Source organism: Diadema antillarum, unplaced genomic scaffold (genome assembly GCF_040938485.1).
Source record: "Diadema antillarum isolate AM-2024a unplaced genomic scaffold, OU_Dant_1.0 seq00000333_RagTag, whole genome shotgun sequence".
NCBI classification, from domain to species: Eukaryota; Metazoa; Echinodermata; class Echinoidea; order Diadematoida; family Diadematidae; genus Diadema; species Diadema antillarum.
In genome coordinates, this window is record NW_027271349.1 from 468,496 (window position 1) to 495,646 (window position 27,151).

A 27,151-nucleotide genomic window follows, 5' to 3' on the forward strand; every position below is an offset into this window, starting at 1 on the left:
AGATATTAATACTTTTATGAAAGCATGTAAAGTGGTTTAGGAAATCAGCGTTTTGAGAAAACTGCCTTCAAAGCTTTCCTTCCGACCCTATCATGATCAAGGGGAGGTGAGACAGTTTTTACATCTTGACAATAGAAGGTATGCTCCTAGCAACCTCCGTGATATTCATTCAAGCTTAGCGCCAGCGGTCTACGCACGACCAACAGTAACCAGGATGCCACACACTGACCAATAAGATCACTCCCTCGTTGCTAGGGGCAGAGACACATTTATTTTCCGCTGAAAGTCGGAAAATCATTGCTTAGAAAAAACTAATTTCTTGGATTTCCTTTGATCATTTAGCTTCGAAATTTCGGCAGATGATAGACGATACAGCAGACTGCAAAATTATGCCAAAAACAGAAATCTGATCGTTTTGACCAATTCTGATGATCTGACTTCAAACTCAATTTTCTCGGCTCAGCGGTCAGCGACTTTAGGATCCTTTTGTTGTGGCGGGTCACATATGTTTGACTGCTAGCTGTCTGTGCAACATTTCAGGAATGTGAGAAATGTATCTGAAGGATGTAGCCTTCATTGTCAAGCAACCAGAGAATGTCATTCACTCCAACATACTACTCTTGTGCACACTGTACACTTCCATTAATAAGCCTGAGTTCCGCTTCCAGTTCATTGGCACAATGACGGCCCTTAACTCGCTACATACAATACAAGCTGTACCGGACCAAGATATGTCATGCATTAACTCTATTGAGAATCAACAAATCTTGCATGCAATGAGTTGAATGGAGTGTGAGAAATAACATCACAACTTTATTCTGTGCACACCTCTGTCCACATTAGCAGATTTTCAGCTGGAAGAACCTTAGTATCTGTGAACTTTTCTAACAATAAATATCCTCTTTTGTGAGATATATATCTCACTTTTAGCCACGTAACCCTCAACCTTCATTAAGGTTTAGCTGTGTTTAAGGGATGTTTGTAATCATTTAATCCAAAGTGAAAATTGAAAGATATAAAATTAATCCCATCACCTTTCCAGAACTTTAGCATGCTGATGACACCCTTTAAGAAAAAAACAGCAAGTTTCGCCCAAAATAGAATAATTGCAATGTCACAAACGTATGCCATTCTATGTGTTCTCATTGAAGGCCATACTTGTTACAAGAGACACATTTTAACTTCATAACAACGAGTAAACAATATCATCATGTTACTTGCATCTGAATAGTTGGGTGACATTGTCGCATGTGATTTACCATACTTTGAAAAGCTTTCACCAAGTGGCAATAAAAAATATATATAAAACTCAGAAAAGACTTGTAATGGTCATACACATGTGGGTCTTTCATATGACAACATGGACACGTACATACTTTGTACACATACATGATACAAAAATTGCAATAAGATCTGCTTTATGATATGTATCCCAAAAGCAAGCACCATAGCACACATTTACGCTTTGTGAACAAACAGACATATTAGTAAACTAAAACCATATAAAGGTGAAAGTATGCTACCGTAAGCAGAAAATCAGACAAAAAGCAGTAACATAACAGAACTACACACAGAGAAACTTTGTTGGATGAAGAAGAAAACAATCAAATCCACTTAGGCACATCAAACCACATTCAAAATAATGAGCAATCAACACAATATTGTTTTCATCCAGTAATTTGAATATAAACTGTCAACATTAAAAGCTCCAATAACCAAGAGCTCATTAAGAAACGAATTTCACATCTAGTGTTGGGACAAAGATGATCATATAAAAACAAGTATCATATAATTTGTGTGAAAGTAAGTTGTAAATATGTAAATTAACTCGGGACCAAAAGTTGGACGCATGAATTACTGGCGCACTGCTCTTCAGGAGTGGAAAATAAACCTTTGTGTCAAACGTGTCCGAACTGATATTTGTCTTTGAGGTATGACCATTTTAGCTATCCTTCCTAAAAGTTTGTCTTTCTTGGTTGATATTACTGATTTTTTTTTTTCTTGAGGACTGGGAGCTACCTAGGTGTATGAAGCTCGTAGCTCCTCTGTTCCCCTTATCTTGGATATCTGATTATCAGCAAATTCTACATCATGCTTATGTTTTTGGCAAGTTGTAAAAAAACATGAATATAAATAAATAAAATAAAATTAATAATTGTAATAAAAAATGAATATTAAATAAATAAATAAAAAAGATAATAATAATGCACTTTGGAAAGCTGAAAAACAAGAATCACTAACATATAAATATCCATCTCAAAATCAAGAGTAAAATTTTGGGATTTTATGACTTATAAATAAGACACGCTATTGGTAACTGGGAAGGAGATTTGTGAGGGGTAAATGTTTACAATAAATCTCAGAGGTTAAATGTGCATGCACAGAAAGAAAGACAACAACAATAAACAGCACACAAAATAACATACCAACCATCACATGTAGACAGATTACTTTTTGACTTTTAAAAAAAGATCTTATGACTGAAAAAAACCCAACTTACTATAGCAAGTAGAAAACTTCATTTTTTATATATATACTTTTTTATCGAACTAGCAGAGTTAGTCAGAGAGTGTAGCATGTGTAGAACCTAGGCTATAGTTTGCACAATTTTAAACATTTCTATAAATTTGCCAATTAGATGGGGTTTTGAAGTTCCAATCAGAAATACAGGCAAGACTGAAAAGTCACATTAAATTCATTACAGATTTATTACAGAAATTCTTATTAAGCAATCACCACAAAAATTACAAAGGTATAAATATTTTGTTTTTATCTTTTATTTGTATTTTCTGTGGAAGGCATGCATTACAGTAAAATAGCTTAGTTCCCCCCCCCCCCAAAAAAAAAAAATGCCCAGGCTAAAAAAGGTTAAAAAATGACTAAATTCAGAACTACAGAATAGCTGCAAGACGACAATAACATGGATTTTTAACAATGGCAACACAAACATAAACACAAACAAGAAATGAGGCAGGAGGTGAAGGAAGCCAACTTACTTTGCCGTCGATGGTGAGGATATCAGCAAACATCTGTCGGAACTCTCGTGGGTCGCTCAGTTTCAGCTCCTTGGCTCGTCGTAGCTCCCCATCGATGTGACGCAGGTACTTTTCGGCGCCCTCTTTTGACTGCGACTGGTCCATTTCCTGCGCAGCCAGCAGCTTCATGCCGTCACTACACCAATCATTGGCCTGGACAGAGACATCAACAAAAGATTGGGTGAATGCGAGGTACAGAAGGGGAGACAGAAATATGGACAAACGTAGAGAAAGATATGAAGTAGCAACCCAGTTTGGGGGGAGGAGAGACAGAAGGTAAATATGAGTAAGTTTTTGTGTGAGTGTTGTGTGTGAGAAAGAAGAGAGAGATGGAAGACAGGAAGAAAGAAAATGATAAGAGACTTAAGTGAGAGAGCAAAAGGAAAGAGAAAGATAGACAGAAGGTATATGGAAGGAAAGAAGAGAAAAACTAGATAATTAGAAAGACCAAGTGGTAGATCAGACCAGACACATAGAGATGTAGAGAGAGAGAGAAGAGAGAGAAATGGAAATATTAAAATGACAGAAAGATGAAAGAAAGAACAAAATGTAAGGATAAATAGAAAGACAGAAATGTGATGAAAGAAAAAGTAGGAATGGAAGAAATATAAAGCAATTGAAAGTAACAATGGAGAGAGAGAGAGACAGACTGACAGAAATATATACAGAGAGGGATATATAAAATGAGAGAGAGAAGAATGAATTAGGGTAGGTAAAAAAGGAGAGGAAAGAGAGAAGGGGGAAGAAGATGGGGAAAGGAAGGAGAGATAAAGAATGGGGTTGTAAAGGGGGTCAGTAAAAGTTGTTGATTTCGGAGGAGGAAGAAGCCGTAACTCAAACCAAATTGAATCACCGTCCCAGCCTAGCCTCTTTTCCTTAACCCCCCCCCCTCTCTCTCTCTCTTCTGACTCCCAACATGTGCCTCATGTATAATACATCTTGAACACAAACATCCCCTTTATGAACATAACTTTATTTAGTTCTGTGGGTTGAGAAGTATGAAAATAGGACTAAATACATGTATGTTTCATTCGTGATATTGCTGTTTTCAAGACTTTATCCTCATTTTTATTGTACTGAGCTATCATTTGTACACTTCATGTTGATTTGAAATAATGCAATATATATTCATCACATTCTCATGTTTATTTATTTTTTTTTTTACTCCTGACAGCAGAAAATTAAAATACATGAATTATCTCAAATCAGGCACTTTGAACATCATGGGCTCTGATCACCTTTTTAACTGAGAGTGAAAGTCACTTTTAATATGCACATATATACCGACATTCTGTTTTATAGCATTGTATATTTCACAAAACCATCACATCCTAGGTAAGAAGACAGAATACCTGATTAAGCTACACCACATATGTGGTAATCATGAAGTTTTTAATTGGGATTTATTGCTATATTTACAAACTTTCCACAAACCACCAATCGCAAGTATCATTAGCACTTCTACAAACTTCTTTTCAAACAATCCTAAATAAGCAAACACTTATCTCTTTCATTTTGTGAACACACTTATCACTATAACATCATGACTTGTTCACAAATATCGCCTTGAAGGGGTGAAGGTGTCAGCGATCAAGGTTAACAGAGACTCTGAACACTGAGCAGCGAATGGCAAATGATGGCATTTTATGCTTTTAAGTCTTTTACTGCCAGGATGTGAGTATGTCTTGTTAACTGAGACCAATTCTCACCAAACCATGCAAGCGAGAGAAAGGGGAGGGGGTCAAATTAGCCTAATTATCTCAGCAGACAGTTGTCATGATGGGCAGAAAGTGGCACAGGGGTGTAAGAAGGGGGATATTTCCTGCCCAGAAGGCGGAAGGAAAAACAAACTATGCCTCGGGAAGTAAGCTGTTCGAGAGCGAAAGAGGAACGGATCTGCATTACAGGTGTTAATTCTGCTCACCCTTGTGTTTTAAACAGCTCTGAATTAAATTCTATCTCATGGTAGTTGTACCTGCCTTAATGATGTTTTGACTGGGATGAGAATTAGGGTCAAGTTGGAAAGACTTTTATCATTGGTCTTCCTCAGGAGACCAGCAGCCTATCCTGTCAGGATGAATTTTCAGCCAAGCGAGGGATCAGAGCCCCACATCTTCGGACATGTGACAATGTAAGGCTGTCTGCATCGACAGATGTGATTTGCCAATGGAGCAGACAGACGCTCATTCAAAACAATGGCTGAATAGGATTGACTTATGAGATTGTCTTTATGAAATATACAGAAATTAGATCTTTTAGATTTGTCCTCCCTCTTTTTCACCTCACTGACACATTCACTCCCAACTAGTTTATATCTTTCTCTTTTTTTGGGGGGGCATTATTTCTTTCATATTTTCAGTTTTTTTTGATACTTTTCATTCCTGCTCCCAAATTTCTCTCTCATCCTCAATGTACTTGGAAACAAACAGCTGTCATTTCGGCAAAACCTATGGACACAAATGGGATATTTTAGAAATATTTCTATTTTGTTGCCATCTTAAAATACTCTAAATTCTACATGAAAAATGAGCTGGATTGAAAATACAAATTATGCAATTCAGCAAAAAATTTGCCTTCTTTCGATAAAAACTAAAGGTTCCATATGACTGACAAACAAAACAGGAAATGTATGGAAACATAACGGGGCCAATCCACCATTCTCTCTGTCACCCCGCCAATAGACTCCTTTCCTTGCAAATTTCGACACGTTTCTTGTTAAAACAAACATACAAAGTGATCCAATAATAAAACAAACAGAGAATAAGTCCTAAATTTGGTATCTTTCTCTTATCTTATCACACACATCCTATCCCAACTCTCTCTTGCTCTCTCTCTCTTTCCCTATCCATTCTGTGTCTCTTTCCTGCACTAGGTCTTCCTTATTAACCCGTTGAGGACAAGTCCCGAGTATCCTCAGGCAGGCGTCTGCGGGAAATGCATGTCGTAGTAAAATCAGTCCGTCCTCAATGGGTTAACATTTTGTCTCAAAATGTGCACTAATTTAGCTTGCTTTTTTATTCTTCATATTTAACGGAGGCTCATACAATTGTATATTTTATGATGTCAGTTATGTTTGCCTTTAGCCAGCAGTCACCAGTCTCGTTTGGGAAGCAATGTTTTCTTTGCCAAAAATCTGGCAGCAATTAAATACAACACACATGATCTTGGTAAATGTGCATACATCCGACCTTATACTTAATTACTGTGTGCCAATTGGCATGGATATGCAAGCTGCCCATTAAAAGAAAAATTTTCTCATCCACCTACGGTGTAATTTCCATTGTTTCAGAGCTGCCTGCATGTGGAACTATTTTTACACCTCTGTGACCTGTTTGGCTGGAATTAGTGTTACAGTAAAATTTGGAGAAATCAACCATATGTTAAAACAAAACAAAACAAAAATATTACATACTCTAGTTGGATTTGTACCAACGATATCTTGATAACAAAGACGTGTGTTGTATCCACCAGACTACCTAGCCTATGCCCAAAAGCTAGTACTGGTTCCAATCCTTATAACAGCAGGTACTGCATATTCATTCAGATTAATGAATTCTTGGTTTTGTTGCCACTGATTGACAAATTATACCTTATCAGCATTATAACCAAAACACAGAATAGTCCGTGCTTGCTTTAATATGCGGATGAAGGGTAATTTGTTAACCAGTTGCAATCAACCACATGTTCATGAAAGATCTGAGCAATTTACAGCAAGGAGAATATATATTAAGCAAATAATCAACGTTGGTGAAGGGTTAGGGTTAGCTATCTTTCCGAAGCGCAGCTGAGGAAAGATAGCGTACACATTCAGATCGCCGAGGAAGTGATAGTTTGTCTCATTGCCTGAAACTAAAAGTTGATTATTTGCTTTATATTCCACATCTAGGGTCCTAGATACTCCCATTTTATTCTACATCTGAAACCGTTTTAGCTGTCTCAGGTATCCTCAGGGCTTAGGCTACGTAGTTTACTTTCAAAGAGATTCTATAACCTCTTTATTTACTTTAGACGTATGTGCGTAGATGACAAAACAATGAATTTGCTCCGCGCCCCGCCACGCGCGTGTAAGTTGTATCGCGCATTAGGACTGTGTGCACTAAGAGATCAGCGAAACAAAATGACTATCATCATAGAGTGTAACGAACTTTTCTTCTCAGGTGATGTGATGGGCAAAACTACGTTTTATCACGTGATCAGCTCTTGACCAATCCTATAGCAAGATCCTTGGTATGTGGAATATAATCACTGCTATGCAGTATCACTGAGCAACTTTATGACATACAGTATCAAGATAGTTCTTTACACAAGCAGTCCTGAAAGGGTTCAAAGATTAATGCTGGGTTCCCGCTGTCATGTGATCCGCGATAAATGCTGTGATTGGCCATTAGTAGCTGACCATGGAGTTTTTGTTTACGTCATGACTGAAGTCATGGTGTCAATTACGGAGTAATCATGGTGATATCATCAGATCTTGAGGTCATTTATGGCAATCGTGATGACCGTAGAAGAGTTTTGGGCATTTCAAAAATTTTCTACAATCAACATGACTGCCATGACTGACATCAAAATCTGGTAAGATCACCACAATTACTCTAAGATCAAGACCACCATTTTAATTGTGGTGCAAATTGTGATATCAAAGCATAAACAAAAATTTAATGGTCGCATGACAGCAGGAACCCAGCATAATCCTTACCTTCTGTAGTCTATGGTGGAGTTCTTGTGGCCCCTTGTGACCACTTTATTGCATCATGTAATATCAATGGTTCTTTGAAGAAATAGATCTGAAAGGGCTAAAGAGTTAATCCTGAGCACCTTCTGTCGTCTTTGGTGGAGTTCTTTGTCTCTATTGGTAACTTTATTTTATAAAATATCGAAAGTTCTTTGAAGAAATAGATCTGAAAAAGTTAAAGGGATAATCCTCACCTTTTGTAATCTATGGTGAAGTTCTTGTGACCACTTTATTGCTTCATGTAATATCAGGTTCTTTGAAGAAATAAATCTGAAAGGTTAAAGGGTTAATCCCCACCTTCTGTAGTCTATGGTGGAGTTCTTGTCACCATTGGAAACTTAATTGCATAAAATATCAAAAGATCTTTGAAGAAATACAGTTGTAGATCTGAAGGGGTTAAAGGGTTAATGTATCCTCACCTTTTGTAGTCTATGGTGGAGTTCATGTCACCACTTGTGACCACTTTATTGCATCATATAATATCAATGGTTCTTTCAAGAAATAGATCTGAAGGGGTTAAAGGGTTAATGTATCCTCACCTTTTGTAGTCTATGGTGGAGTTCATGTCACCACTTGTGACCACTTTATTGCATCATATAATATTAATGGTTCTTTCAAGAAATAGATCTGAAAGGGTTAAAGGGTTAACGGATCCTCACCTTCTGCAGTCTATGGTGGAGTTCTTGTGACCGCTCCAGCATCGTTCTCCTCTTTTCCAGCTTTTCCTGTAGAGCTTTGGCTCTGCTTTCTAGCTCCGTACACTTTGGTCTAACGCTGGCCGACTCCAGGGGAAACTTGCCACTCTTCAGCAGGTCCTCTCCCAGGGTATTGGACTTTTCTGCTCTATCGAGGGCGTCCTACCATACAGATATTTGCAATCACTCAGGATTATACATGTGTAGCTTCATATTTTTTCTACATGAGGATGAAACTATAATACCTGAAGACTTGAGCAGAAAATATGAAAAAGTCTATCCATCATTTCATATACTTCAACTGTTTTGTATATATAATTACTTTTGTACTTGCATCCCACTGGGTTCTTATGTTCAATATTAGCAAAAAAGTTGATGACATACATATTATATAAAATGTATCTTACTCAACATTTCTTTCAATGTGGATTGCCCGCAGAACTATCAAGCCTTGCTCAAGTTAAATTGTCATTAAAACACCAACGCAATCTTCTTCAAAATCACACCATTACACAAAGATTCTATGAAAGATTTCAGCAGCATACGACTCTATCCATTCTGTCTTGAAAACAAAAACACAAACAAACCAAAACCATGCAAAATATTGCAAAAACCAGAAACAATAATGGTATAAAACTTTCACGAGTTAAAAGAGCCGACAGCCAAACTTTCGTGAATTGCCATTGGCATTCCATGCATCGAGTAGACAAACATTTTTGCAAGCATTCTACTTTTGTGAATTCTGGCTCCTCGCAAAATGTAGCGAAAGTTTCATGAATGCATAGATTTCTAGTTTTACAGTAGCTAAGCATTGTGTGATCCTATTACAGACTACATGAAGTGATCGAAGTAAGACAAGGTTATTCCTTGCTACATGTAGATGTGTGTACCTGGCTTTCCACCTCCAACCCGGAGTGTCTTTCTAGGTATGTATTGCATTCTTCCACCGTGTTGCCTATACTGCCCTCGAGGTTGATTTTCTCCGAGATGTTGTCTATGAGTAATAACACCTGCAGGCAAGAAACAGTAAAGGGAAACCAGTCAAACATTAATAGGTTTGTTCATCAGAAATTATACCATACATACCAACAATGATGTCAATTAAAGTCTCTCGATCCTTACAAGAGCATAAAATATTGTCTGCGTAATGAATGATCAGATTAACATGAAATGATTCCATTATGGTTAGGAGCATGTCTTCTCGCCGCCTGAAAGACACAGACTTTGCTTTCACGACTGCTTTATGTGTTATGTTATGTAATCAGTGTTATGTAATCACACAGGCAGGAGATGGCACATTGAGTGACAGCATCACAGCTAAAGTTTGAAAGTGATCCTCGATGGTGCTAAAAATACCCCCTTTTTATGATCCGCTAAAGGTTTAAAAGGCAGCAGAAGGTTGACAAGAAACTTCCCACGTTTACACCAGGAAATATTCTTACATTGTAAACTTACACAATGCATTCAAGGAGAACTGTGTAAGATTGGAATTTTCTACCTTTTTTATGTACATTAGTGCTACATGTCTGAACTGGTGACATATATTTAAAGCTTCAAATTACATGCAGAAGATTATGATTTTCTTTTTCTTATGCAATGTGTCTGTCGAGCATCGATGTGGCTAGCTTGCTTTTAACACTTAGTAACTGTACATGTATGTTCTACACATGCAATTTAATATATGGATCAGTCTAGGAGGAGGCCAACCTCTCCCTTCTCATTCCCCCGCCCCCTTGTAATGTCAAGCTCCTTGAAATGCCCAGGCACTCACATAACAGGGGAATAGTCTTAATGCAAGCCTGATGAAAATGGTAATTAGACAGGCATGCAGGTGGGGAAATCAGCCCAAGTGGGGAACGAATAGCCCATGACATAAGTCTGTCTACGAGTGGAATTCACCAGCAATGGATCATGTCAAATCAGGATGTCTCTTTCAAACTGCAGTCACTACTTCACTGGCAACACCATCTAATTATAGCTTTCTCAAAATGCTGCCATAACATTTTCTCAATCTACAGCATTTCCGCTTTTGTTCAGAAAAGTGAAACATGCTGATCTGCTTCAACCTTTTAGCATTAAAAAAAAAAGTGAGTAGAACATAAGAATTGAAAATAAGATACATGGAAGAGACAAAAAGGGAACACTGTATGAGGAGATTGATGATCTTGCTGTTGATGTAAAGTATAGTAGTCTGCAACTTATTTTTAGACTTTGATATCTCAGCATATTGATTTCCAATGATTCCCAGGTCAACGTCATTATTATTTCTACATCATGTATCTGATTATTGGCAATATGACATGAAAGCTTCTTTTGATATGGATAACTCATTTCAATGAAATATCAAGATTAATAGACTCTAAACTCTAGTCAACTAATTTGATCAGACCTAGAATTATAATTATAACTATAATTCTAGAATGATTATTCCAGAATTATGCCAGAAGCTATAACATTCTACAGACAATGTCAACAGCTTTTTTCTAGAACCAGTTGGATATAACATCTGAGCTATTAAAAACATTTTACATTGCACATTTTCATAGACATTTGTCAGTTTTTTTCTTAGGAATTTTTCAGGTTAGAGTGAGGGAATGTATGCAGGAAGAACAATACTACCATTAGTATCCACAAAATACAGAACAAATAGGAAAAACAGTCACTTTTAATGCCAAAAAGAAAGATGACTATATGCATAATTATCACATATAAAAGGACTATCCTGTAGTCAAGAATCTCTTTATCCATGATTGCACAATACATTCTACTGATCATGATGTTCACTGTGAATTATGCTGCCATGTAACGAGAGAGAAAGCATTTTATATTTAAGGAATTTGTGGGATACAAACTGATTTGCATTATCTCAAGTACAAATAATTCATAACATACACATAATTTTTCATAACATAATGCATAACATAAATATTCATAACATAGCATAATTTAATCTAATGAATATTCAATTATCAACTGTAAATACTATGAAGTCATAGGTTGGTTGAAAGATTAGGAGGTATTTTGGATTTTAAAGGAACATTAGTGTAAAACATAATTCATTCAAGCAGACAGTGAAGTAGACTGGGCTTCCATTACCCTTGCAATGATCTTGACAATGGAGAACTGATATGGAGTGAATCCAACAGGACTTTCATAGCATTGGCTGATAACAATCCCAAGCAGTTCATTAAACTTACATAATTCTACCATAATGAGATAAGTCTGAGGCGCCAGCTCTGCTTTTCCTCGCTAAGACCACAAATCCCCCTAAAACCTCAATGGGAGCGCGCTTCCTTTGCAGACTCTAGAGCCAGTTCCTACAGATAATTCTCTGGCTTGTTGTCAGCATATATTCATACACTGGCAATATGCAAGAGCCTGTAAAAAGAGTCTACTGAGCTATCTCATAAATACATTGAACTGTGCAGGTTTTTGACACAAGAGGGTGCACTTCATCACAAGTGGTAGATGAAAGTTGACTTGCTGTTTATCTTTGTTGCACAGAAGTTGTGTTTTTCCGGCTTTTATACCTGCTTTGTTTAATCATTTCTTTCATTCTTTGTTCAATATCTTTTAGGGGTGGGGGAGAAATCAATAGTGGGATAAGAATATGAATTTGTAAAGAGCATTTCTTTGGCTTGTGATCAATATCCCCTTCATAGTATGCATCATCACCAGCTATCCATCCAGATTATGACAATATTGAGTTAGTAATTCAATACCGTTTCAAATTTCAGAACAGACTTCACAGTAATCTAGAGTAATGACCAAGCACTCTTTGGGATAAAGGCATTACAAATTTGCTATGACAACTGAACAAACCAAAAGCTAAATGTGGAGAGTATATTTACAAACAAAATAACTTGAATAATTTCTGATTTCAACAGCCACAGTGCCATGTTCCATGAGGACTTTGGCCTGATGGAATATGGCACAAGAGACCATAGATATTTCCCATTATCATGTGAACATGTATGCAGGGGGTATGTAATAAGGCTATGTAGCTCTGATTGTTCAAACTGGGAACGATGTTCTACAAAATGCCTTCAAAGCGAACAATAAGTACAGTACGTCCCCCCCCCCCCACCAAAAAAACAACAACAACAACAACAACAACAAAACAAAAACAAAAACAAAGACAAAAACAATTACAATTGGATTTTTGCATTGATAAATACCAATATTGATTAAACTGTTTAAATTGCTACTTCAGGGTAATAAAATACGACATCCTTGCTATATTTTGCAGAAAACCCCATTCAATTTGGTTAAGTGGTCACAGAGAATTGTGGATTGTTGTAATTGTATGTCATGGGTCTGATTCTTCCATGTTTAGCATGGATGCTTTTGGATCTGCATAATGTGTGAACACAATAGACAGAACGTGGAGGGAAAGGATTCCTGACATGCTCTACAAAACTCCTAATTTCTCTGTGACCACTGAAGTAAATCGGATGGGGTTTTCTGTAAGATGTGGGCAATGAGTTATAGTTTCATACCCAGAAATTGAATTTGGATTGATTCACTATTTTCAAAGTAATCATTGCAGAGGGTCCCGTTGTAATTTTTTGGGGGGACATACGGTACTGTATGACTGAGCCTTGTGTATGCAGCTGTGTGAACTCATCCCCTGACCACTGTCACCAGAATGAGGCCAGAGACTCTGACTCAATCCCCTCTGGGGTCATTCCAAAGGTCATATCATGCCTATCTCAGTACCTTGGACACCCCCTCCCCCTCCTCATCTTTTTTCCCTTTCTGTCTGCCCTCTTTTCCTCTTGTGGTGAAGGCAATGTTCTCTTGGGTGACATTAGCTGCGTTTATCTAAAAATTCTCTGAGGCAGAATCACGATCATAAATGCGTTTGAGGCATTTTCTTGGGTTAGATAAACGCAACTGTGTTTTCAAATGTGTGTTAGAAACACAGTTTTGAAACGCCATTTAAAGGGCGTTTTGAAACGCGTTTGAGACCACGATCGCCGTTCTGTGAGTAGATAAATGCAATGCCATTCTGAAATGCAGTTATATCTCAAGGACAACTCCCAGCCATTTCGGGTTTTGTTTTCTACCCATTATTTGTGTGTGACTGATGAGGCACGTTTGGTGGTAAATAGTTGACCTTTACTTCCCGGGTCAAACGCACAAAGCAGCTGTGCAGTGACAACACTCGAATCGCGATTATATGATGGATAGATAAATGCTGCGCCCAAAAAATCACGTTTAAAACCACGTCCACAAACGCCTTTCCGAACATGTTTTGAAACATGATTCTCTCTCTCAAGTTAGGTAAACGCAGCTATAAAGTCACAAAGAATTAGTAGACAGGATTTCCATTCCTAAAAATGCATCACATACAAGTAGCTTAAAGCTTCTTTGTGTGGACTTTGCCATCATGCCCACATCAAAGCAAACAGGAATTACATTTCATGTTCATAACACCTTTCAGAAACCTAACAAAATCTAACATTAGCATTAATCTCACATATCAATCTAATATAAGGCTTATAAGAGCTGTAAAACTGGTACATGATTCTTATTTTCCCAAACATTTGTTTATCTCAAGTCCCTTGAGATAAACAAATTGACATCGTTTCATTTTCCTCTACGAAAGGTCCAAATAAAGTACATTCCCACTTTGAAGGAGTTGAGCAATTATTTGCTTAAAATTGTCTTGATTTGCTATGGTATCATACATCCAGTAATCTATAGCACAACAAGCACTTTAGTGGTATCTTAACCTGTTGAGGATTAGCTGACTTTGTTGTAATGAATTTTCCATTCACACCTGCCTGAGCATACTCGGGACTCGTCTCCAACAGGTTAAAATGATGCATTATGACTAATCATGAACAAAATTCCAAAGAAATATCAACCGACTTAGAAGAGACAATATCCAGTTTACTGAAGACAATCTTTTTTCTTTCCTTTTTACAATGCTACTGCAAAAGTAATGCATTCTACTTACCTAACAGTTGAACTAACAGATAACAGGAACTTGCTGAATCAATGAATTATGTATGTGAGAATTTCCATACATGACACAAAGAGACATACTGTCAAAGTGGATATTTTCACGTGACTAATTTTTCGCGCTCAGCCGGGTAAGAAGAGTTTCGGCAGTTTTTAATTCCACGGAATCAAGACATCAATTACTGGAACATATGGCAAGCAAAAATATTCATGTGCTGTTATTTTCTGGTTGTGCGAAATGCGCAAAAATCTTAACACTGCAAAATTTCCACTTTTACAGTACCCTATTAAAACAGAGTCACGTATCTGGTAAAGCAGTGCCTAAGATTCCTTTGGGACACCAAAACCAAATGCATAGCATGTCAGAACATTTCCATGATATATAAGGGACGGGGGAAAATAATGGCCAAAATCCTACCTTTTTTTCTCAGAAATACACAGTTCTGCTCTCTCAATGTCCCTGCAATCACTAATACCTCTAAGCATCACATTCCCTTACACTTCCTTGACAGTCTCAAAGCTTGTGAATGTATTCATGAACCACAGGGACTGGACAGTGGGGAATTTCCCTGCCAGCTTCAGAACTAAAAGCACTTAAGTACTTATCTTTAAGAAGCTTCTCATTAGACCGGCTTTCACGTCGCCTCGAGTTGCAAAGATTGAAAGACTAACAGAGGTTGCAAAGCTTGTTTGGTCTCTGCCGTGTGATCAGCCCATATGGTATGATGGCTGATGTCGACTTTCTAATCACATCGTAACCATCAAAGAGTTTAAGACATTATTCATTGAAAAACTGAGGAAGGTTTCAATTAAGCTTTAGTAGATCAAAATAGCTAATTACAGTAACAAATTGAAACCTCATACTGCTCCCCCTAAAATGTAAGTGTCATATAGGGCTAAATGTATAAGGATGATTTCAGTCTCTGTTTGCGATAACTGTTTAATGATAATGTAGTGTGTAATTTACCCAGGGTTGTCTCTATGGTGCATACCTTTTTCTCCGTGAGATAACTGCCTCTATTATCTCCCAAGTCTTGCCAAGTATCATTCATGCTTCTGGGTCAAAGGTGACATCTTGTTCAAGGATGTATTGTATCAGGTGAGATCCAAACCCAGGCCCTCTACTTATTTAAGAATCCAGAGCTAAACCCACTCTACTAGTGCTCTCACCGATTCATATAATATTACATATGCAATTAAAAGTCACTAGAGGCCTAAAATGATACTCGGGGAAGATCATCTGCATTGTTCATCTATAAACCCTCATAAACTTTTATAACAGACAGTTATCAAATGGAAATCTGTTTAATCTGCAACCTCACCACAAGCATGCCTTTCGTCATTTCTTCAAGAATTAGAATAACCACACTGTCCTTAATTTATGGGAGCTAATGAATCAGCAGAATGAGGTAACCACTACTGAGAGAGGAATATATACAAATTGTCCTCTGTCTCAGTGCTAAACATCCGTTGCCATGGAAACGGTAAGTTGTGCAGAAAGAGAGGGAAGTCGACTCACAGACTGGCTTCCTCAGCTAACCACTCTGACATTTGTCCCACAAAAACCCACACACACTTCACCAGACTATCAAAATGATGAATTTTGAAAATTTCATCACCTGCTTTGAAAAATTGCCATAGTAACAAGAGCCAAGCTGATGTCAAAATACTCCACTATAAATAAGTTACAGTTGCCTCTTCACAGTATCCTATGTACTTTATACTGACCAGAAATTTGCAGCCTCAGTACGATACAACTTGTATCAAATCAATGCAGACATGTGTAGCAAGGAAGAAATACGGTACATAAAATGCATGTATGTACTGTAAAAGTGGAAATTTTCGCGGTGTTGAAATTTTTTGCGCATTTCGCGCAACCAGAAGCTAGCGCGAAAATAGAAGCGCACAAATATTTTTGCTTGCCGTATGTTCCAGTAGTTGACGTCTTGATTCCACGGAATTAAAAACACGTGAAACTCTTCTTACCCGGCCAAGCGTGAGAAATTTGGCACGCGAAAATATCCACTTTTACAGTACACAAGTCCTTCCAGGATGACAAACTCACGTGAAAAATGATGATACTGAACCCATCCCCTTCAAGATTCTCATAATTCCTAAGACTTGTGTTGAACCCACTCAGTTTGCATAAGCAATGGATTATAATGTGCCCTGTTACATCATACTGTAAATGCAAAAATTTTCACGGTACATCAATTTTCATGTAGTTTGCGCTACCTTTGGCTGGCGCGAATTCCAAAATCTGCAAAAATATCTTCACAATTTTCTCTGCTTATTGTGAAAGTGGTTGATAATTGCGCAGCTCAAATTCAACAACCCATGAATACGTTTTTGAGCCGCTCAGTGCCAAAAATTAATCACGCGAAAATATTGATGTTTGCAGTAACTGAACCTGACTGACAGACCTAATTATTGGATGGTATTCACTTCGGAAGATAACATACATGTATATATAGATGGTGTGAACTTATACTTATCAGTCCAACCTGCACTAGTTTCCTTGAAATCAACATCCCAAGGCTCCAATCCATGCCAACTGATCAAGATTTCCGGAACAGCAACAAAAAGCTCCAGAATATTTTTTTCTAATTTCACACTAAGATAAGTTTCTTTCTAAGATAGATTTCTGACACAAGAATGCCTGTTTGAAATAGTCTCACTATGGGAGGACACCATCAACTCTCACAAAATCAAAATTGAAATCATCGCACAATTGCCAAGTTGGGTGGAGCTCAAAAAGCATGCACACTCACCGCTTTGAAGTCCTCCTCGTATTTGCGAACTTTGAGGCAGAAGATTAACCGGCATTCGTGATCGCACCACGTGTCGTCAAACTCTCTCTCCAATCCTTCCAATTCTTCCAGTAATCTGATTTTTGACAAGAAGATCATTTCAAAAATAAAGAAAAGAAAAATTTAGCTGTATCTTCACACATAAAATGTACGCATGAAAACAACCCACAGAAACAGGGCATGACATTCTATACTAAATTGCCTATTTGCCATACGCAAATATAGAAGTTTTTTTTTTAACATAAAAAAAGTTAAGGAGGATTTGACTGTGAATGAAATCAACTCCAACTTGAACCATGCGGAAGACTGAACAGTATTTCTAACGAAGTATTACACAGATTTAGAAATGTTTAGAATATATTACAGAAACTCAATTGGTCTGAGGTTTCAAAAGAAATAATTAAATCATATCATTATGTTGAATTCAACACCATAACAATTTCATTCAAATCAACTACTTTCAAACTTTCTGTAATGAAAAACACACAAAGCAAATGACAAGGCTTATTACTTCCCTTTAATAGGAAAAAGGATATCGAGGAAACTGTGACACTGCCAAAAAGCTTCTTGAAATAACTTTTCTAAATCTTAAACAGAATATTTATTGGGGAGTAGTGCCAAGAAAGCTTTTTGCCAAAGATTTTCAAAAGCTTCCTCTTTGAGACAAGTCTGGGAGGAAAAGCTTTTAAAAGTAAGACTGGATGGGGAAAGGGTGCAGCAACATTTTCTTCTTGTTTTCTTCTTCTTCTCCTTCTTTCTTGTCGCTATGATGTACCAGGAAAGTTGCTAACGCTGATTTTGGCAGTCTGAAGGCAGTGGTTTAAACTGCACTGCAGAAATAACACAATGTGGACTCTTTCAAACAAAAACAGAAAAAATGGCTAAAAAAGTTCACCCAAGATGGAAAGCTAACATTCAATCATCAGCTATATGTGAGGTGACAACATGGCTTCCTGGTACTTCCAATTCGGGATTCAACTTTGCTACAGAAAAGCACACACTGCAATTAATCTCATTTCAGGCATCTCAACGAGGATTTATAGTGATATCAATCCAGTCTCAGTTTTTATTGATGATAGTCACAGTCGTAAAATTATAATGATGATGATGATGATGATGAATGATACTACTACCACCACTACTATTATTACTATTACTACTACTACTACTACTGCTACTACTGATCATGATAATAATAATGATAATAATAATAATAATAAAAATAACAATAATAATAATAATAATAATAATAATAATAATAATAATGATAATAATAATAATAATGATAATAATAATAATAATAATAATAATAATAATAATAATAATGATAATAATAATTACAATAAATATAATAATAATAATAATGATAATGATAATAATAATAATAACAAGGAAAAGTAGAAATTACGCGGTGCGTAACATATGTCCCCGCCGGAAGTAGCATTTTGTAACAAAATGTGCAATATAGGTAAAAAATCAAGGTCAAAGGTCAAAGAAGTCAAAGGTCAAAATTCTGTGTAGAAGTTTTGAAGCCCTCACCTAGTGCCATCACATAAAGCAAATGGAATCGAAATTGGGTTAGAAATGGCGAAGGAGTAGCATTTTGTAGCCAATGTACAATATAGGTCAAAAATCAAGGTCAAAGGTCAAAGAAGACAAAGGTCAAAATTCTGTGTTGAAGTTTTGAAGCCCTCACCTAGTGCTATCACATAAAGCAAACGGAATCGAAATCAGGTTAGAAATGGCGAAGGAGTAGCATTCTGTAGCAAAATGCACAATATAGGTCAAAAATCAAGGTCAAAGGTCAAAGAAGTCAAAGGTCAAAATTCTGTGTAGAAGTTTTGAAGCCCTCAACTAGTGCCATCATATAAAGCAAACGGAATCGAAATCGGGTTAAAAATGGCGAAGGAGTAGCATTTCGTAGCAAAATGTACAATATAGGTCAAAAATCAAGGTCAAAGGTCAAAGAAGTCAAAGGTCAAAATTCTGTGTAGAAGTTTTGAAGCCCTCACCTAGTGCCATCACATAAAACAAACGGAATCGAAATCGGGTTAGAAATGGCGAAGGAGTAGCATTTTGTAGCAAAATGTACAATATAGGTCCAAAAATCAAGGTCAAAGGTCAAAGAAGTCAAAGGTCAAAATTCTGTGTAGAAGTTTTGAAGCCCTCACCTAGTGCCATCACATAAAGCAAACGGAATCGAAATCGGGTTAGAAATGGCGAAGGAGTAGCATTTTGTAGCAAAATGTACAATACAGGTCAAAAATCAAGGTCAAAGGTCAAAGAAGTCAAAGGTCAAAATTCTGTGTAGAAGTTTTGAAGCCCTCACCTAGTGCCATCACATAAAGCAAACGGAATCGAAATCGGGTTAGAAATGGCGAAGGAGTAGCATTTTGTAGCAAAATGTACAATATAGGTCAAAGGTCAAGGTCAAAGGTCACGACTGAAATTCTGTGTAGAAGTTTCAAAGCTCCCATGTAGTGCTATCATATAAAGCAAACAGAATCAAAATTGGCTCATAAATGACAGAGAAGTAGCAAATTGAAGATTTTGATCACACACGGACGCACACACGGACACACGGACGGACGGACGGACGGACGGACGGACGGACACACGGACGGACACACGGACACACACACGTACGGAGCCCGTTTCATAGTCCCCTGCTCGAACTCGTTCGGCGGGGACAATAATACCAATTATGATAATAAAACAATAGTAATAATAATAAATAATAATGATAATAATAATAGTAATAGCAATAACAATAATAATAATAATAACAAAATAAAATCTTTACAGCACTTCATATGGGCGTTACTAAGCACATGATATAGAACAGAAAAGCTGTATTAATTACAGAGTACAAATTTATAAAAAGAATAGAAAAGAAGAGAAAATACTTAGAGTGGTCATTTACTTTTCTATTGCACATTGTGTGAGCAGCTTGTCCGGATTCCTCTCTTGACCATCACCCATGGTCTTCCTGAGACAGCTCAGAAGCGTCTGACCGTACTTGACCGCCGACGTCAGGTCCTCCTTCACCTCCATCCGACGCTTCCGCTGGTCGATGAGCAGCATGGTGGCGCTCTCCGCATTATTTGGCATCTCGGTCCCCTGCAGCTCTTCTGTAAGGGCGCGGACTGTCGTCGACCGCTCCCGACAATTACTCGCAAACCTCTCGATGGCCTATTCATCACAGAAGGACAAAGATCAAAACACAAGACTATTGGTGCTACTGTCATTTAAAAAGTGTTTGGCAAACTCTCCAATATTTATGTTTGTATTAGAAAGGTGTTTTGGGAGAGACACTGAAATCAAAGGTATTACTACAAGACTAGAAACAGTCGCAGCACGAAACTTTTGCGAATAGGAGCTGACAAGCTTTTTCTCTACATGGAGCTTTCATGATCTGCCACTGACACGCAACGCATTGTGCAGACAAACAAGAGACCCGGGGGTCTAGCGCTCACCTGAGTATCGCAAGTTCACCTTTCACGCAGTCACTAATCTAAATCATTCACAGCTCTACTAAAATTTGACCAGGAATTCTCAAGAAGAAGATGAAAATGTACAATAAGGGCCCATACTTTTTAAGATTCCGTAATTTGGGGGGATTGGGGCCCCCTGGGGCCCTCTGGGTGGGGCATGGTGCCCAGTTTGATAAATTGAGATCCTGACCCCCTAGGGATGCTACCTGCCAAGTTTGGTGAAAATGGGTCATGGGGTTCTCAAGAAAAATATGAAAATGTACAATTCAGGCCCCCATTTGGACCTTCCCAACCCCACCCCCCCCACCCCCCCCCCCAAGAGGGGCACCCCTGGATCTGCTATGAACAAACTTGAAACTACAGTCATTAATGTACTCACTCATAGTACATCTTAGCTCTATAACTTCTGTTTCTAGAGAAGATTTTTAAACATTCCTTCATTTTGGGGGGTTTAGGCCCCCCTGGGGGCCCCCTGGGTGGGGCATGGTGCCCATTTTAACAAATTGAGATCCTAACCTCCTAGGGATATTACCTGCCAAGTTTGGTAAAAATGGGTCATGGGGTTCTCAAGAAGAAGATGAAAATGTACAATTTAGGCCCCATTAGGACCCCTCCCCACCCCCCTCCCCTGGGTCCCAAGGGGGGCACCCCTGATTCTGCCACGTACAAACTTGAAACTACAGTCATCAATGTACTAACTCATAGTATTAACTTAGCTCTATCACTTCTGGTTTTAGAGAAGAAGATTTTTAGAGATTCCTTAATTTTGGGGGTATTGGGCCCCCCTGGGGGCCCCCTGGGTGGGGCATGGTGCCCATTTTAACAAATTGAGTTCCTAACCCCCTAGGGATGGTACCTGCCAAGTTTGATGAAAATCGGTCTTGGGGTTTTCAAGAAGAAGATGAAAATGTAAAAAGTTTACGCACGACGGACGACGCACGACGGACGACGGACGCCGGACGACGCACGACGCATGATGCACGACGGACGCCGGACGAAGGGCGATCGCAATAGCTCACTTGAGCCTTTGGCTCAGGTGAGCTAAAAACTTTCACATGCATTTTACTCTTGCAAATCTTGGCTCCTCGCGAAATTCGCGAAAGCTTCATGCACACAAAATCTCTGGTTTTGCACAAGCTCTGCATATAGTCCTAGGCATGATGGACTTCTGTATCTACAGAACAGATAACAAGTTTTCATAACTACTTGAATATCTCTTGATCTTCTCATTAACATAATGTCTTAAAACAAACAAAAGAAAAAAGATCCAATAAGGAAAAGATCATGTAACAAGTGTTTGGCTTCTCAGGGAAGCATTTCAAAAAGGGTTTTGTCATTCATTTTCTCTGATAAATTTGCTCTCAGCCAATCAGATGCAAGAATTTCAGTAGCTTAAAACAGTTGTCAGTACCTGACAAGTTTATGAAATGCTGCCCAGATGAAGCCTACAGAGTCAAGAAGATTCCTCTCCCAACAAACCCCCCCCCCCAGCAAATGCAGATTTTAACAGTACAATGTTGTCACTCCATTATAATGTGCAATAACATGATTGATTGCAAGAAGTTCATGCATAGAGTGTCACAAGCTGATGTTCACTGAATCTTCTGCACAAACCTGAAATGAAGATAGGCCCATGTTATATCACATCTATGGCTGTAGTCACTGCTATTGAACCACCATTTTATGGTACCACAAAACACATCTTATATACCAGTATATCTCTTACATTTCTCTGTACTGATTCTAAGAAACATATTTCTAAGTACTAAGTGATTCTGGCCATATCAGCATACTGCTGAGTAATCCAACAAACCACATACTGGCCAGATTGACGGCCTCGCTACCTAGAATCATATGTGCAGAGGAAACAGGTTGATTTAGGAAACAAATTGGCCTCGTTACTAATTCCCAGGGACTACAAGAAGCAGACACCCCTCAACCAAAAGTATCAAAACCAAATTAAACATCCCACCATACCCCCCTTCTATATCCCCTACCCTCCCTGAAAATTGACTCGCCTGACTCGCTTTTCCTTCCCTGGGGGCGAGTTAAACGTGATATGGTCACGAAACTATAATCGGGATTCAGAGAAACAGGAAAACTAACTCATTTTCTCTTAATGAGTTTGTGTGCAAAAACAACATGTTTACTCAAGGGGGCTTCCTGTTGTTTTTTGGGCTTTATTTTACTCTTTTTTGTTTGTCTGTTTTTATTTGGTGTTTGCATTTCATCTGATGACAGTGTAAGGTAGTATTTGAGGCATTACGAGTAGAAACAAACATTTGGCTAACATAGAACTTGTTCCGATGTGGAAAACCTAAAACATATCATACTTGTAAAAGTCACAAATACTGTCATATCTAACAAATTACTGCCATTTTTTTTTTTTGGGGGGGGGGCATGGAGGATTTAAGTAGGCCTGCATGGATTAAAAAAAAAGAAATTGCACAATAGCTACATGCAAACTTTAGGTCTGTATTATTTATTAGTGTGTATATTTTGATAGACTAGAAACTTCATAATCATGCTTATTTTCTAATTTATGAACAAGTAAAGCAAATGGAGGATGAGTGGAGCATCATTGAGTTGGGACAAAGAAAAAGAGAATTTTATTCAATTTCAAAGGTTTCATGCTTTCACAAAATAGTGATACCATGAGCAAAGCACAAGCCCAGATTGAATAAGGGGATGTGTCATTGCTTACACTGTTTCCCACCAATTTGGGTATAAGAAAAAAAATCATGACTTGGGGGTCAATAATTCAGAACCTTTCACCACCCCTCCTTAATATTTGCCGTTGCCATCAAATTGATAATATTACACTCATTCGAGAAGAAGGATGGGATACATTATCTTTGATTTCATTTCAAAAAGCAAAAGTTATTGAAGGCTTTTGCATTGGTCAATATGAGACTTTAGTAACACTTGATAGTAAAATGTATATGTCAATTAAAAATATAATAAATTTGTATGAATAAGCAAAATTAAATCTGTTTCCTCAAATTTGTATGAACAAGCAAACTTAAATCTGTTTCCTCAAATTTCATTCGACAAAAACCACTAACTGCAATAGGTCATTAAAATCTCTATCGACTATTACTATCACTTTAGCCGGTTGATAATGAATTCCGAAATCCCCATGGACTTCATACACATGCCACCAGGTTCCCGTATGGAACAGGTTAAGAAACTATGCTCTCTCGAAGCATTTAATGGGAATACTCGAATATTTCTAGGATTTCCTTTGAAGCATCACACCCTCCTTACGTAGGAAATTGCCACTTTGAGTAATGACGTTATAGACGAGGGAGACGTTGCTAGGGGAAGTGAAATGTGATCCTCTCTAAGACATACCAGGAAGGAAGAAATGATTGTTTAAAGCTGGGAGTCAGTATTTGTCTCCTAAAAAATGATCTGATAAGCTTTCAGCACATTAACTCTTAACGTGCCATGGTCGCCGAACGGCGACCTTAGTCCTGACGTGCCATGGTCGCCGATCGGTGACTAAGAACAGCGAGAAAAGCATTGATCATTTAAGTTCTTGTGGTACCGTAATGTGTTACACCAAGCAACTGCCAATGATATGTACTAGTAGCTGATTAGCATAGCCATCGTTTCCACTAAAAATATGAGCATGCTTACATTGGAAAATTTTGGGTAAATACACGATTTTTCAGCTAGATGTATTTTTTTCACATCGGGAAAATCCGCAGCGGGGGCACCCTCTGCGAGATGTGTATGGATCAAAGGTCTCATAGGTAAACCATGCGTGTGTATGGTATTGACTCTGCGTGTATTGTCTATGCGGTTCCACTCGCATTGTTCCGCTTGGACGCTGTCCTGCGGGAAGCTGCTTTGATTTTGTCCCTCAGAGAGGGTCAGCTTTCGTTCGTCGGTCAAGACTTTCATCCTTTTGTTTTGGTGAACATCACTAATCGTCCCTACGCTAGCATAGGAATTGCGCGTGGACAAAGGCCTGCCGATTTCAATAGAGTACGCCCGCCCGCGGTCCGAGTAGACAAAAGGAGGATTAGCAGGTTCTTCCTTCGCAGGTGGACAAAAGGCACTATTCCAGGGCCCGGGACAATTACTTTCGTTTCAAATACAGGATCTGGGACCAAAGGACTCAGATTTGGGAATGAATTACTGAGGCAGAAAGAGAAATTGCTAAGACAAAATAAACTGCTAGTATCTTTGGAATCATACAATTCTAGAAGGCAGTTTTGTTATCATTTGAAAGAGGAAATGTTGCTCTAAAACTTTCTCACAGAGTCAAGGGAGCGTTCCATTGAAGAAAAAACAAGACTGACTCTTTTTTTCCATACTACACAAACATTTCTAATGATTTTTTTGATGTATCAAATACTTGTGCAATATTTCAGATTCAGATAGATATTGTGGCAAACTGACTGCATGACACGAAAGAGCAAACATTTCTTAATATATGTTGTGTAGAACTCAATTCAAAACAGTCAATAGTTTCAGAGATATGGCGGTTTTAAATTTCATTGTCAGTCCAGTTTCGAAACGTTCTGGCGTTAGGTAAAAACCTCTGGCACGTTAGGGGTTTTGGGCCTGGCACATTAAGAGTTAAAGGACAAGTTCACCTTCATTAACATAAGGATTGAAAGAATGTAGCATATTAGTAGAACACATCACGGAAAGTTTGAGGAAAATCAAACAATCCGTTCAAAAGTTATGAATTTTTGAAGTTTTTGTGCTGTCACCGCTGGATGACAAGACTACTGCAGTGTATGATGTCACATGCGTACAACAATATAAGGAAAATATAAAGAAAATTTCACAAAATTTCACCTTTTGAAAAAAGTACACATTCTCTTGACTCGTTACTGACATACACTGTATGTTATGGGCAATATTATTTCCACTGCCTATAGAAAGAGGCAAGTCAAGTGCTCTTGTATTATGCGAAAAAAGTGAAAATATGTTGAATTTTCTTTACATTTTCTTTATACTGTTGTACTCATATGACATCACGAGCCTTAGTAGTCTCCTCATCAAGCGGTTCCAACACAAAAATTTTTAAAATTCATAACTTTTGCATTGATTGTCCAATTTTCCTCAAAACTTTCACTGATGTGTTCTACTAATATGGCTGCATTCTCTCAATCCTTATGTTAATGAAGGTGAACTTGTCCTTTAAGCACATTAAAATGATAATTATGTCCCCTACAGCAAAAATTCTTCATATATGCTGCGAATTTGAAGTTACAGCTGCTGTGTAGACTCAAGATAAAAATGATAGGATTAATCTCAAGGCACTTGAAAGAAATGCTGAAATTATCACACAAAGGAATAGCATTGTACCATTTCATTCTTATTGTTTTGTGTGTGATTTATCATCATACCACTATAATCATACATTTCAAATTTTGTAATTTCATGCCAAATTAGTAGGTGTCACCATATTCACATGTATATATCTCTATTTAGAATGTTGTCTTTTTTCTCTAACTCTATCTTTTGAATGCTAAACTTTCCTTTCTTTTGTTCTTTATCTCTTGCATTTCCTACTGATTAATGTTTGCACCCTCCTTTTCTCAAGTGCTTGGAAATTCCCAGAAGAAAGGAAATTGATACAAGAGCCATAATGAGAAAAAAAAAACAACAAACAAACTGACAACTGCCTGTGGCATCATAAGAACTGTAGAATTTAGGTTTTGATTCTCTGCTACATGTAAAACACAGCTGATAGCTTCTTGGAATCATCCTTGTGGCTTACATTTCTGGTACCTTTATTGCAAAAATGAAAACATACTCATATTACATATTTCACTTTTGCTTCTGTAACTGTGCTACACAAAATAGCATAGTGTGATTCACGCTCCAAAGCAATTTTGTGTGAAATGGGGGGCACTGTGGTATAGTGGATAAGACTCCCGACTCCCGATCGGAGGACCCGAGTTCGAATCCCGCCCAGTGCTTTCGTCCCTGGACAAGATGTTTTACCCACTGTGTCCCTCTCGACCCAGGTGTATAAATGGGTACCTGGCAACGCTAGGGTAATAATAATAGCAGGGCCCTCTGGTAGAACAGTGGCAACGCTGAAGAGGCTACCCTGGGTAAATAAGACCTTATTATTATTATTATTATATATCAAGCAGCTTCTCAATGATAATTGTATCTTAATTATTATGGTTATTTTTTCCTTCTTCATTTACAGCTTTATAGATACAATTCTGCAAATAATTGAATGACAGAAATCATACATCTTTAAAAAGTCTGCCAATAACAAGAAGACATATGTGACCCTGCACCTCAAAACAAACAAAAAGTCGCCAAATAAGAATTTTTAGTTAACACCATATTCTGAAACAGCAGACTTTAAGCTTTAAAATGATGTATAACTCAAATCAAATGGACTCTCCGAACCTATCTAAATATTGGAAAGAAA

General features: G+C 37.8%; 1 protein-coding gene across 3 annotated transcripts in view; it reads right to left on the reverse strand.

Annotated features, from left to right (window-relative positions):
• The window catches only part of LOC139730771 (guanine nucleotide exchange factor DBS-like), a 187,805-nt gene that overhangs the window by 34,919 nt on the left and 125,735 nt on the right, over positions 1–27,151 (reverse strand). For all 3 annotated transcript variants that reach the window (XR_011710939.1, XR_011710940.1, XM_071641633.1), the window contains exons 7-11: positions 20,166–20,434; positions 17,204–17,318; positions 9,353–9,472; positions 8,427–8,624; positions 2,997–3,188 (exon numbers count right to left, since the gene is read on the reverse strand). Coding sequence is in view for 1 of the 3 variants with exons in the window: in XM_071641633.1 (XP_071497734.1) it covers positions 2,997–3,188; positions 8,427–8,624; positions 9,353–9,472; positions 17,204–17,318; positions 20,166–20,434 (894 nt within the window). In the remaining 2 variants the exon portion in view is untranslated. The remainder of the gene's footprint in view (positions 1–2,996; positions 3,189–8,426; positions 8,625–9,352; positions 9,473–17,203; positions 17,319–20,165; positions 20,435–27,151) is intronic.